Raw genomic sequence first — 14,832 nt, forward strand, 5'->3', positions numbered from 1 at the left:
TTTTTGTGCAAATGTCAGCAGGACGGATTCAGATCCGAGCTGGCAAGGGTATCTCACTGCCTGCCCGGAGGGCCAATCGGGTCTTGCCCCTTTCCCCCACCGGCCTCGGGATGAGCACCAGACACAGGGCTCATGACTGGTGAGCACCGCTGTGGCAGCATGAGCCTCTCCCTATCAGGATTGACTGGGCGCAAGCCCATGGCAGGCACAGCAGGGCCTGGATGAGCAGGAGTGGCAGACGGCATTGAACTGCCAGTTTCCACCCGATCCCTGCAGGCCACCCCAAAGGACCCTACCTATGCATGAATTTGCACACCGGTTTTAATATTAATTTTAATACGGTTTCTTCAAATACCAGTAGAAAGTCTCCTTAGTTTATTTATAAATAATCTCGCTTGCAAAAAATAACTAATATGCTATTGAGAAACATACTTACAAAGTGATAAATTTCCTTGTTTGCCCTGTATTTTGAGTGTTTACATAAGTACCATAATACCCTTAATTTTTTCCTTAAAAATATTTTTATTGATTTCAGAGAAGAGAGAGGGAGAGAGAGACAGAAACATCAATGATGAGAATAATGGATAGGCTGCCTGCCCCTGCACACCCCACACTGGTGATCAAGCCCACAACCTGGGCATATGCCCTGACTGGGAATTGAATCATAAATTCCTGGTTCATAGGTTGATGCTAAACCACTGAACCACGCCACCTGAGCTAATTTTTCCTTTTTGAATTTTTGGTCAACAGTGCTATATTCCTTCTGCTGGTAATTTTTACCATTAATTTGTTCTTTATTTTTATTCTGAAAACAGTTGGCATTATAGTGCAGAATTCAATCATACCATTCACTTTTCATCTTCCCATCAAATAAGCAACTTTATATGGAGGAATTTCTTAAAAGAGCTGAATACCTTAGCATACTTCTTTCTGATATGTGCATGTGCATTTAACATTCAGGCTCAGCTCTCTATGTGTACAACAATGCCGTTTTCACCCCAGAGGACTGGCATGGTATTCAAGAAATAGCAAGAAGCAGGAAGAAGGATGACCCTTTGAAGGTTGGAAGATTTGGAATTGGCTTCAATTCTGTCTATCACATAACGGGTATAGTATTCGATTTCAATCTTGATATTGAAAATCGTTTTAGCCTGTAGTGTGTCATTTATTTGGTTAACTTCAGAGATGATACTGTTTTAAAAAGTATTTTTTTCCATTTATTTTTCTGTCAGTGGTAAGTGTGTCAATGAAATATCTGTTTTGAGTTTTCAGAAATTACCATGGTAACTATATCAAAGCTTCATCATATGATGCTAAAAGTTAATGTCATTATAATACAGTGTGTAATCAGTGTAATATATTAAGTCATTTTATATGGGGTTTGAAATGTAACTCTTGATATGCTTACATAAAATTGTTACTCTGAAATACTTTACACTGGAAATGTTTTGAGTCAGGCAAACCAATTCTCACATACTCTTATACATATTTTTAAATACCAGGAGGTTAACGAGGAAAATGTAATATTTAATGGTATCAAATAACTGACGGAATAAAGATCTTTGAGGTGATTCTGGTTTCTCTACATTTTTCTCATAAAATTTTTGCTCTTAAACCTATGAGTATTTTAAAGATTACTTTGAAATCATGGTTTGTAGTTACAACAGGAAATACATGAACTTAGGATAGACATCTCTAAGAGTATATAGCTATTCTTCCAGAATAAAAGCTCTCAATATTTACTATAGTTTGTAATCATATATATTATATATATATATATATATATATATATACATACATATATATATATATATATATATGGAATTGGCCCTCATTATACTTTAGTTTCAAATTCTTTTTGCATTTTGAACTTGCAGGAGGAAAGATTGACTTAGCAGAGATATAACTATAGTTAGAATGATAACATACTATATCATCAAAACTGGGACACTCGTGATATTATTATTAACTGGCCTAAACTTTAATGGCCTCTGATGCATGGGACATAAGGTCACCTTCATTATAACCCAATTTTAGTAAGCCTATATTTTTGTATTGCATTTACCTTGTTATATATTGTATAATATTGTATTAAGTCATATTACTCATATAATAAAATTAATTCATAAATTACAATTTTATATTACTACTAAAGGCCCAGAGCATGAAATTCGTGCACTGGAGGGGGGTACTCTCAGCTCAGCCTGCAATCTGGGACCCCTTGGGGGATGTCCAGCTGCTGGTTTAGGCCTGATCCTGGGAATAATCCTGGACTACTGGCTCCTAATCACTCACCTGCCTGCCTGCCTGGTTGCCCCTAACTGCTCCCCCCTGCTGACCTGATTGCCCCTCATTGCCTCTGCATGCCAGCCTGGTCACCCCCAACTCCTCCTTCCCTGCCAGCCTGGTTGCTCCTAACTCTCTTCCCCCCCACCCCCCCACTCTGGCCTGGTCACCTCTTACTGCCTTCCCTGCCAGCCTGGTCGCCCCCAACTGCCTCCCTCTGCCAACCTGTTTGCCTCTAACTGTCCCCTCCTGCCAGCCTGGCTGCCACCCCAAATGCCCCCAACCACCAGCCTAGTCACTCACTGCCCCCCCCTGCCAGCCTAATCACCCCCAACTGCCTTCCCTGCCAGCCTGGTCATCTCCAGCCTCACCCACCCCCACCCCACCCCTCACCCCCCCACCCCCCCACCCCCGTCGCCACCAGCCTGGTTGCCCCATGCAGCCTGCTCTTCAGTCATTTGGTCATAACTCACTAACCCCCCTGCCGACCTGGTCGCCCCACACAACCTGTTTGTTCAGTCATTTGGTTGTCCCTCACTAGCCCCCCTACTGGCCTCTTGTGAGAGTGTGATGATCGATTTGCATATTACCTCTTTATTATATAGGGTTACACATGTCTATTAATGTTTATGTGTTAAACTATTTGAATATTATCCCTCAGATCAGTTTTTAAGTATGGGGCACATATGTGAATGGCATAAGTGTGGAGACTGTTGTACAAAAATGAATTGGTTAGTCAGAGGCTGGCAGACTGCCAATATCTGCATCTCCCTCAGATTTGTTCCCCATTAGAAAATAACCACATTTATGTGCAGTAGTATTAACTGGAGTACTGTTCTCTAATCTAAGGATCTGTGAAGGTCATGGGTCATACTGTAAAATGTCAGGCATAATTTTAATAATGGGAGTGTACATAGTCTATGGATGAGGGTGTCACAGACCACACTTTTGATTGATTTAACAGCTAGGTTTGTGGATATAACATTTCCTGCTTTAAATACTGAGAGTTTAGGAGTTGGTGGTTGTGACAACTGAGCCTGCAGTTGATGACAATAAATATTAAAGGTGGACTTCATTGGAGTTGCATCACGCATGGAGGTTAGGTGCTCAGCCAGCCTGAGAGGCAGACACCAGGTCACCTCGGGCTGTCCCTAAAGGCATCAGGTTGAAGGATTTTTCACATACGGCAGTTCTGACATGTCTGATTGTTCTGCCAGTGTTTACATATCACTTTGCTTCTGGTTAAAGAACAGGTGAAGCAGATCAATTTAGTGATCATGCTATACAAAAAAAAATGTGTCTGGAAGCCGTACCCTTAGATTCAGTGTGGTGAGATGCTCCCAACCTGAGTGACACATCTATTGTGAGGAGCATAGGGATGCACATCAACCAAGGGAACGCATTTCAACACTCACTGAAGGTCAGATGCTTACTGAGTAATTTGGTGGCAGGATTTTTCCTGATATTTCTTGCCTCCTCCCTTCAGAGAATCTACCATTAAAGTTTTCATTTTGAGCATAGATGCAACTCTGTTCTGTTTAATTGGGTTTACATGGCTGTGGGGTTGAGTGTAGATATCCAATGACTTTACATATTTTAATTGTTTAATAAGTGTTGGAAGATATATCTTAGGTTTTCATAATAATCATGTAAAATCTTTATGCTGTTACTTATTGAATCAAGAGAGAAATCATTTTTCATGTTCAAAGAATTATATATTTGTGCTAAATTTAATTTTTTTCTTTAGATAAATCTATTTGGAGTCACTCTATGCCTTATGCTTTTTCATGTGTAATATTTTTATTTAAATTAAAATTTGAAAACTTAGTTAAATTTTTAAATTTTATTTTATTGTTTAAAGTATTACAAATAGTAGTACGTATGTCTCCTTTTTTCCCCTCCATTGACCTCTCCCTGGCCTCCCTTACCCCCTCCCAGCATATGCCATTTCTCCCCCTTCACGCCACCCCGGCCCACCGCCCCAGTGTCTGTGTCCATTGGTTATGCTTATATGCTTTGCCTGTGTATCTATTTATGTTGTTCTTTATTATCCATAAATGAGTGAGATCATGTGTTATTTATCTTTCACCGACTGGCTTATTTCACTTAGCATAATGCTCTCCAGTTCCATTCATGTTGTTGGAAATGTAATATTTTTATAATAATTATGCATTGTAAGTATAATTACAACTTTCCATTAATCTTCAGAGTTGATCATGACTGCTTAATTTTTATTTATTTGTTTGTTTGTTTGTTTACAGATGTTCCTTGTATTTTTAGTGGTGACCAGATTGGGATGTTGGATCCTCACCAAACACTTTTTGGTCCACACGAATCAGGTCAATGTTGGAATCTCAAAGATGACAGCAAAGAAATTAGTGAACTTTCAGACCAGTTTGCGCCATTTATTGGCATTTTTGGAAGCACCAAGGAAATGTTTATAAAAGGCCATTTTCCAGGAACATTTTTCCGTTTTCCTCTTCGCCTGCAGCCTTCCCAGCTTAGTAGTAACCTCTACAATAAGCAAAAGGTTCTTGAGTTGTTTGAATCTTTTAGGGCAGATGCAGACACAGTGCTGTTGTTTCTGAAGAGTGTGCAGGATGTCTCCTTACATGTCCGAGAAACTGATGGAACAGAGAAACTAGTGTTTAGAGTGACTGCTAGTGAGAATAAGGCCCTAAAACAGGAACGGCCAAATTCTGTCAAGATTCTGGAAACTGCTATAAGTAACTATTGTAAAAAGATTCCAAGCAATAGCATAACCTGTGTGACATATCATATAAATATAGTTTTAGAAGACGAGAGTATGAAGGACACACAAAAGACATCTTGGTTGGTGTGTAACAGTGTGGGTGGGCGAGGAATTAGTAGTAAACTTGACTCTTTAGCGGATGAATTGAAATTCATCCCAACCATTGGAATAGCTATGTCTTTATCAAACCGAGATGATGAAGAAAAAGGAGCAACATCTGATTTCTCAGGAAAAGCGTTTTGTTTTCTTCCCTTGCCTCCTGGCGAGGAGAGTAAAACGGGCCTTCCCGTTCACATCAGTGGGTTCTTTGGCCTGACTGACAATCGCAGAAGCATAAAATGGAGAGAGTTGGACCAGTGGAGAGATCCGGCTGCCCTGTGGAATGAATTTCTGATCATGAATGTTGTCCCTAAAGCCTATGCTACTCTGATCTTAGATTCTATTAAACGCCTGGAGTCAAAGAGGAGCTCCGATTTTCCCTTGTCAGTTGACATAATCTATAAACTTTGGCCTGATGTGAACAAAGTCAAGGTGCACTGGCAACCGGTGTTAGAGCCTCTGTTCAGTGAGCTGTTCCAGAATGCGGTTATTTATTCTATTAGCAATCACTGGGTCAAGTTGGAGCAGGCTTACTTCTCAGAACTTGATGAAAGTTTGGAACACACAAAGACTGTGCTCAACTACCTCCATAGCTCAGGAAAGCAGATTGTCAAGGTACCAGCGAATCTGGCTGCAGCCGTGCAGCTCACTGCCTCCAGTGAGAAACCTGTGCGGAAGGTGACCCCGGCGTGGGTGCGGCAGGTGCTGAGGAAGTCTGCACACCTGGGCAGCGCTGAAGAAAAGCTTCACCTCTTAGAATTTGTGCTGTCTGACCAAGCTTATAGTGAACTGCTTGGGTTGGAGCTGCTACCTTTACAAAATGGAAATTTTATTCCCTTCTCCTCATCTGTATCAGATCAAGATGTTATTTATATTACCTCAGAAGACTATCCAAGGTATAGAACACACTTTAAAAAATATGGATTTACTCTTAGAGACTCCTGTCCCTGCTCACATTTACAGTCCTTTATTATGAAATGCATCCATTATCGATGTAGATTTTATAAGGAAGACTTTTGCAGAAATATAGTACTTTTAAAAATATGATTGGATAAATTTTTACATCCTAAAGTGAAACTATTCACTTTTATCAGTTAAATTATCTGAAGCCTGGCCAGGTAGCTCATTTGGTTAGAGCATCATCCCCGTATGCCAAGGTTGTTTATTTGATCCCTGGTCAAGGCATATGAAAGAATCTACCAATGAATGCATAAATAAGTGTAATAACTAGATGTTTCTTTCTCTTTCCCCACACCTTCCTCTCTCTAAAATCAATTTTTTAAAAAGTTATCTTAGCAATTTTTTTCAAAAATTTTAATAACAAAATGGTTATTAAGTCAAATAATAACTGATTTGTCAATGAATTATTTTATGAAATTTAAATGAATTAAAGTACAGTTAAATAATTATAGCTAAGGATGTACATTGGCATTTCAGAAGATAAAATTAATTTTATTAGATCTTTATAGAGTATTTTTGGGTATGCATATGGTGCATGATGCCCTCATGGTTTATAGTGAAGGCTCATTAATATTTGATCAAAAGTATTGCTGTGTGATTTGATATGTGCATTTATATAAAATAATACATTTAATTGGCTTGAAGTTATTTAATTATTTTAGAATTGCAGTGGTGCCTCACACAACGAACTTAATTCGTTCCAGGAGCAAGCTTGTTATGCGAAAAGTTCGTTATGTGAAACGTGTTTTCCCATAACAATACATGTTAAAAAAAATAATTCGTTCTGTAGCATAAAATATGCTAAGATGACATAAAAAAAAATATGCTAAGATGACATATTTTTATTTAGATACATCTAAAAACATAATTTTTTTTTAAAAAAAAACACACATTTTTTTAATTTTAAGACAGACTAAGTAGAGTCTACCGAATCTTGCACATCTTCATCCATTTTCTGCTTTTTGGCCAATGGTTTCATGAAAATCCTGTCCAAAGTTCGCTGTGCGAGGCGTTCATTATGCGAGGCACCACTGTGTTAGAAGATTATAATGTGGTCCTTTTGCTTTTTAGGTCCCTTTTCCCAGGTCTTGAAGGAAGATTTATTTTGGATAACTTGAAACCTCATCTTCTAGCTGCTTTAAAGGAAGCTGCCCAAACCCGAGGTATTATAATCTAGCTTTTAAAAATAAACCTATTTATAAAAAACTAGAGACCCAATGCATAAATTCGTGCATGAGTGGGGTCTGGTCGGCCTGGCCCCAGTCAGGGCGGATTGGGGCTGGGCCTGTTGGGAGGAGGAAATGGTGGGACGTTGGCCGGCCAGCCTGCCCCAATTGGGGCCGATCTGGGCCAGGCTGGCTGGGGGAAGGGGCCACAGGTGATTGGCTGGTGGGACCCACCCCCAGTTGAGGTTAGGGGGCTGATTGGGGGTAGGGCTGGCCATGGGGAGGGGCTGTGGGCAGTGGACCAGCCAGCTCCAGCCCCAAGTGGTGTGAGGGGTGTAGACTGGGGTCAGCGGCCTGGGGGAGGGACCATGAGTGTTTGCCCGGAGGCCCTGCCCCTGATCAGGGTGGGAGGGACCTATCTAGAGAGGGACCTGGTAGGGGGAGGATCTGGCCATCCTCATCCCCTGTTGGTGTAGGGGGTGTGATCAGGGATGGAACAGCCAGGGAGAGGGGCTGCAGGAGGTTGCCAGCCAGCCCCACCCCCTGTTGGGGTGGGGAGCGATCAGGGTCAAGGCCAACCAGGGAAATGCAGACAGATAAAATGAACTCACAACAATGTCAGGGAAAGGGACTCCTAGGGCCCTAGCAAAGGATAGATATCCTTTATTAAAAATTCTTTTTAGGAAAAGACAGAATAGTTTGGGGTAAAATTATTATGGTTCTAAGTTTGATATTATCTTGCAACTTTTGTAAGCATCTTTTCCCTTCTAAGAATATTGCCTAAACTTTTTTAAAGTTAGATATTATCTTGAAAATTCTGGTTTCATTTTACTGGTTAAGGTTATAAAGCATATTATTTGTGATGTGTCTTTTATAGCATACTAGAGGCCTGGTGCACAAAATTCGTGCACTGGGGGGAAGGAGGAGTCCCTCAGCCCGGCCTGCGCCCTCTCGCAGTCCAGCAGCATTTGGGGGATGTCTGATTGCTGAGGACTGTGAGGAGCAGACCTAAGCCAGCAGTCGGATATCCTTAGCACTGCTGTGGAGGTGGGAGAGGCTCCTGCCACCGCCACTGTGCTCGCCAGAGCCATGAGCCTGGCTTCTGGCTGAGTGGCACTCTCCCTGTGGGAGTGCAGTTACCAAGGGGTAACTCCTGTGTTTAGCATCTGCCCCCTGGTGATCAGTGTGTGTCATAGTGACCAGTTATCTGCCATTTGGTAGATTTGAATATTATCCTTTTATTATATAGGATGCTATTTTCAAAGGAAATGACAGAAAGAAAAGTTGTAATGATTGTACATCTTAATTCATTTCAATATAAACTAAAGGAATTGGAATGGGGGAGGCAAATTAAGGGTGGAGTCGAAGTGAGACTAAAGGAAAATGAATATGTGAAAACTGTTAGCCATAAGGAATCTGTAACTATGAGGTAGCAACTGTGACATTGATGGGAATTGTCATCTTCAAGTAGCTTTTTTGGGAGTCTGAATATGCATTCCTATAACTCTGCCATTGTTTGCTCCAAAGTTTTACAAGTTGTTATTTTTCAAATTTGTTACTATATTCTGGTATAAAAACTTTACATTGAAATATAATATGCATACAAAAAAGTATACATATTATAAATGTAAGCTTAATGAAATTTTGCAAACTGAAAACACCTAGATAAAAAAAACAAGATCACCAACACCCAGAAACTCCTCCTATGCCTTTTTCAGTTCTGCTCACTCAGGGGTAACCATGATCCTGCTTTTAATCACACTGACTAATTCAGCTAGTTGTCCTATCTATAAAAGGAATCAAGCAGTATGTACTCTTTGTATCTGCTTCTATTTAATATTTGTGACATCATCAAAGTTTTTGCATGGAGTAATAGATCTTCCTTTATTATTGCTATGGTATTTCATTGTGCAATGTATTACATTCTTTTGAAGAGAATATTTTTGTTAATGGCCAATAGTTTCTGAGGTGGATATGAATTTAGAAATCTGCCAAAAGTTATTAAGAGCTAGTCAGGTAGAAAGGATACAAGGCCAACAGAATAATACTGTGCTTTTACTCAAAGATTTTTAAATGTCCAATGGCACAAAGAATGGAAACCACTTGCTTTTCTAGTCGTAGGTGGATGGGGTGCCTGTTGTTATATTTTTAGGGATGTGTTAAAATATATATAATAACTTAGGTAATTTGACATCTTTATAGAATTGAGTCTTCCCACTTTGTATGTCTTCATTTTCTCATCTACTGTGGATTCTGATTTTCTGTTTTGGGATTATTTCATTCACAGTGTATTTTGTCTCTGACTGTTGGTTAATGTTCTTTGGACTCTTATACTAGATAGGATGTCTTCACTGTTTTGTCATTCATAATGTGTGGCTTAGTTCTCCAGGAATTGGCTTTATGTTCACTTTTTTAAAACCTTGATTTGAGTGTTAGGCTACCATTCTTATGATTATTTAATAATCTTTTTCAATATTTTTATTTGGCTAAATGGGTGACAGGTAACTGTGTCCTGGGCATCTTCCTTGTTATTTTTATACTAGAGGCCCAGTGCAAGAAATCCGTGCATTGGGGGAGTGTTCCCCAGCCCAGCCTGTACCCTGTCCAATCTGGGACCCCTCAGGGAATGTCCATCTGCCAGTTTAAACCAGTAGTCAGACATACTTCTCACAGAGACTGCTAGCTCCCAACCGGTTGCCTGCCTGCCTGCCTGATTGACCCTAACCGCCTCTGCCTGCCAGCCTGATTACCACCTAATCCCTCTCCTGCCAGCCCAATCACCTCCAACTGCCCTCCCCTGCCAGCGCAGTCACCCCTGATAGCCCTCTTTTTCCGGCCCTGTCTCCCCCAACTACCCTCCCCTGCCAACCCAGTTTCCCCCAACTGTCCTCCCCTGCCAGCCTGGTTGTCCCTAACTGCTCTCCCCTGCTGGCCTGGTCACCCCTAACCACCACTGCCTTGGCCCCACACCATGGGCTTTGTCCAGATGGACATCCGATAGGATGTCCGAAGATGCCAGGTCTATCTGGTCTAATTAGCATATTATCCTTTTATTAGTATAGATGTGATGATATCCTGTATAATATAGGATCATTAGTTTAAAAAAAAATTTTATTTTGTTCCAGTCAAAACTTACTTTATTGCCATGAACAATTTTAATATTTTGGGAGCACTATAATAGAGGGGTTGGTGTGGACCCCAAAAAATGTCCCTGACTTTCCTTTTCTGAGATCTGAGTTAGTAAAGATACACAGAAAGAGGTCCAGCAGATGTAAAAATCACCAGTGTGTTACTGATAATTCTGGTGTTGGAGATCATGACTCATGTGAGGCAGTGGGCTTCTATAATTCAACTCCAGAATTAAACCGATTAGCACAGCCATCTAGTCTCAGGCAGCACTAAATACCACAGGCTTCTTTATGGAGGACCTGCCCTCAGAAGGAAACTTCTGAGCAGGCATAGATTCTCTCTGTTTACTTACCAATCAGACATGCCATGCCACTTGCTGGAGTGGTACAAAAGGAGGGATTAGTGAATGTGGGAGAGGGAAGCTAAAAGTATTATATTTACGGAGCTCCCTTCTTATGGTAGGAAACATCACAAATATTGGACATTTTTTGTTCTAATGATTATGCAGTTATTTTTGTTGACACAAAGCACTGTGGACTTCTGCTTACTGATTATCAGTAAAAAACTGGCCAGTTTTGAAAGCAGTGCTGCATAAAATTAAAACCTGTTTTTTTTTTCTCTGCAATAGGTACTTCTCTAATTCTATAGCTCAAACAAAATCTGTCTCATTATTTTGATAGTTTTACCTTTTACTTGCATCACATTAAAAGTTGTAGGCTAAATATTAAGTTATTGCTTGTATTTCCCCCCAAACTCTACTGCTCTTTTCCCTTTAGCAATTAGGTAAGCATATTTTAGTCTTCCTCATTTTGGGGAAAACAAAACAAACCTTGACTTTGATTTCCTTTCTTACATTCTGTCATAGTCCAGCTTCTAGAAGGAGCAGTGTATACTTATGGTCTATGTAGTAGTCTCCTTTATCCATGGTTTTGTTTTACATCGTTTCAGTTACCTATGGTTCAGTAGCCACCTCAGTTATCAGATAGACTATCACAGTGCTGTGTTCAAGTAACCCTTATTCTGCTCTATAATGGCCACACAGCACAAGAGTAGTGATGCTGGCAAGTCAAGCCAGTGGTCGGATGTCCCTCTCACAATCCAGAACCGCTGACTTCTAACCGCTCACCTGCCTGCCTGCTGATCACCCCTAACCACTCTGCCTGCCTGCCTGATCGCCTCTAATAGCCTCTGCCTGCCTGATTGTCCTTAACCCCTCCTCTGCCTGCCTGTTTGATGCTCCTAACTGCTCCCCTGCCATCCTGATAGCCCCTAGCCGCTCTCTCCTGCTGGCCTGATGGCCCCTAACCACCTCTGCCTTGGCCCCACACCGTGGCTTTGTCCAGAAGGACATCCGGAAAGATGTCTGGAAGATGTTGGGTCTATCCGGTCTAATTAGCATATTATCCTTTTATTAATATAGATGTGATGATGGCCTGTACAGAAAGCCCATTGGGAGTTTATTAAATGACTTTATTTCTGTTGTTAAAACGTAATTTGGACATATAAAGTACATATTCCTTTCTTTGCTTTCATTCTCAACTAAGATTTTCTGACCATGTATAGCTGAGATTTACTTTGCATTAAAAATATATCTTTAAATCTAAAATGTAAAATTTGCTATGTTTGGGATTTCGTTTATGGCTTTTGTTTTACATAATGATATATTAAAACAGTGTTAATACAAAACAGTATTATCTTAAGATACAGACTAATTTCTGTAGTCTTCATGTGAAAATTGTGACGATTCTTTTTTTAAGAAAAGATTTAATTACATTCTAGCACAACAACTTCTCTGGGGATATTCAGGTATGATAACTGACTAAATGTTGTGTTCATTTGTAGTCTGATGTTTTTGTTCATTTGATTCTTTAAATCATATTTTTTCATTTACCTAAGTAGACAGAAATTATGTCAACACTTTTTTTTTCTAGTGGTAATGACTATTAAAGGAGAGAGGAAACTATACTGATATAGGTATGGTTATATATACCACAATAAAACCATAAGTAAATGGCTTGGATTCATTCATTTCATAAAAACATTTAGTTTTAAATGAAAGAATTATGCGGAAATATATATTTCAAGTTGTGATGTTTAGTGGGAAAGTACAAGAGTGAACATACCTCTGTTATATGATACCCATAAATACTGAGATTATAAAGGGTTAAGGAGCATCAATTCTGGATCGGTAAAGGGAGGGAACCTTACACTTAATGTCCTGAAGGGGGGAATAGCAGAGGAAATTACAGTGGCTAAGACAGCTTTATTAGGAGCAATTGGCTGATGGCTCTTACAATGCCTCATGTGTCATTTTGTTGACTGTCATTTTTAAAAAATAAAGGATTTTTTACTTAACCTGTATTATTTTTCTCTTAGTTCATTTTTTACTTGGAAAATTAGAGGATACAAGATTTGCCTTACAGAAATTTTTGGTAAAAAATGCGTTTGGAGTCAATCTATTATTTGAAGCAGGCTATAACTATATAACAATTAATTTAGAAAATAAGCTGTTGTTAAACTGATAATTCTTACAAAGATTAAATTTGGTTTCTAGCTTGTATTAAAAAGTAGCTTAGCATTTACAACTATTATTATTATATATTTTTAAACTTTAATATATCATTTTTAAGGTGTAATCAGAGGAAAACAAAATCTCATAGGAGTGGGCTGCATACATAGTTCTCACCTACCCATGGGCTCCGGTTATGTGAGTGAGCTCCCAGTTGTTGCTGTACTTCTATTCGAGACAGAAAGAAGGAAGGCAGCCGTAGTGTGCTGATTTACTAAGATTTGACCCCTGGTGCTGTTTTCTTTAACCACCTCCATGTGCTTCCTCCACATCGGAGTGGAAGTTTCCGCTGGGCCCACCGGGTGTGCCGTGCTGCCCCTACTCTGGTGCAGTGCCAGGTGCTCAGTAGGCAGGAGCTTTCCTTTCCTTCTTTGGTTTGGTCTTTTCCTTTTTGTTTTTTTGAAGATTTGACTTCAAACAGCTAGATTTGACCTACTGTTTACCATTTAATCGAACCTTCACTTTACCTCCTGTGTGTTTAAAAGAGATTTGGGTATCTCTACACAGTGGAGCATTGTTAGAACTCATCAGTGATCAAAGCTGCCATTGCCACTTTCTCTACAAAATAAGTATAAAAAACTTGCTGTACTTATAGCCTTGGGTCATCAGAGTAGTCAGCTGGCTGCAACTCTGAAAGAATCTAGTCAGGTGTAGTAAACTCCTAGCTCATAAAAGTAGTAAGGACTGAGATTTTTCTGATTAAGTAAATTTTGGGGTTTATAGTATTCTGTTTCCATCCATGTTAAAAATCATTTTCAAAATTAGTATTGAGCGTAAACACATAAATAAACATATACAACAAAAAACACATAAATAAACAACAAATAACATCAGTACTTTGATGTTATTGCTTTAAATTGAAAAGTAGTTTAAACAGAAATTACTCTTAGAGGAGTTCTTTCTAAATTAAATAATCATATATAATAATAGTTTAAATATAAGTTTTCTGTCTCTAGGAACACTTTCAGATCTGTATAGTTAACTACTTTTGACAGTACTGATAAATTTAAAGGCAAACCCACAAACGTAAGTCATTTATTACAAAGCTAAAAATTATTTTGCTGATACTGTTAGAGGTGCTTTGTAATTTCATTGACTTTCTAAACCAGGACATGAAGACTTTTTTCTGGTTAACATTTACAATTTAGAGTTAAAAACTTTATAAAGGCTTAAATATAAAATAAATAAAAATTAGAACATCAGATTGAATTGACTTAGGTACTTAGAATTGTGTCTTACTACATTTTCTCTCTCCTTTATTTTCTATTATGTGTTTTAGTTCAGCATGACTGGTGTGTTAATCGCATGTGTGGGGTGTGTTTTTTGTTGGCATTTTGTTTATATGTTAATATTATATAATGTTTCTGATGGTAGGCATGTCTTTTACAAATTGTCAAATTTCATGCATGGATATTGGATAGAATTATTTGTAAAAATGCATTACTTGGCAATTAATAACCTAGAACATAGTGTGGTGAATGTTTAATTTTTTTGTTTTCTGAGTGTTATGAACTTTAACTTTTAACTCATTTTTGTATCTTTGGTGTTATATTTTTGCATTTCCTATGATTTGGATATTCTATTTTGTTAATTCAGTAAGCATTTGTTTAAAACATTATTGTTAAAAATTATTTATAAAAATTATATTTTAATGGGACTTATCAACCAAGGAGGCTATATTAATCAGATTCTTGATAAAACTTTATTTCTCAAATATTACTACTTGATTTACCCTAAATCATACGATGTAGAAACTGAAAATATTCAGAATTTGGGAATTTATAGCTTCCAAAAGTTGTAAGACTGTGCCGTTGCTTAAACTTCCATGGCAGTAATTTTAAAATGTCTATTGTAACATGAAAGGTAACTTT

General features: G+C 38.8%; 1 protein-coding gene across 3 annotated transcripts in view; it reads left to right on the plus strand.

Moving 5' to 3' along the window:
* Window positions 1-14,832, plus strand: part of SACS (sacsin molecular chaperone) — a 58,175-nt gene that overhangs the window by 29,427 nt on the left and 13,916 nt on the right. For 2 of the 3 annotated variants that reach the window (XM_084879286.1, XM_084879288.1), the window contains 4 exons: window positions 961-1,107; window positions 4,548-6,033; window positions 7,169-7,260; window positions 12,172-12,198. In XM_084879286.1, coding sequence (XP_084735412.1) covers window positions 961-1,107; window positions 4,548-6,033; window positions 7,169-7,260; window positions 12,172-12,198 — 1,752 coding nt within the window. The remainder of the gene's footprint in view (window positions 1-960; window positions 1,108-4,547; window positions 6,034-7,168; window positions 7,261-12,171; window positions 12,199-14,832) is intronic. The other variant, XM_084879287.1, reaches the window with a different exon arrangement.

Source organism: Pipistrellus hanaki (assembly GCF_964339955.1).
Source record: "Pipistrellus hanaki genome assembly, chromosome: 3".
Lineage (NCBI taxonomy): Eukaryota > Metazoa > Chordata > Mammalia > Chiroptera > Vespertilionidae > Pipistrellus > Pipistrellus hanaki.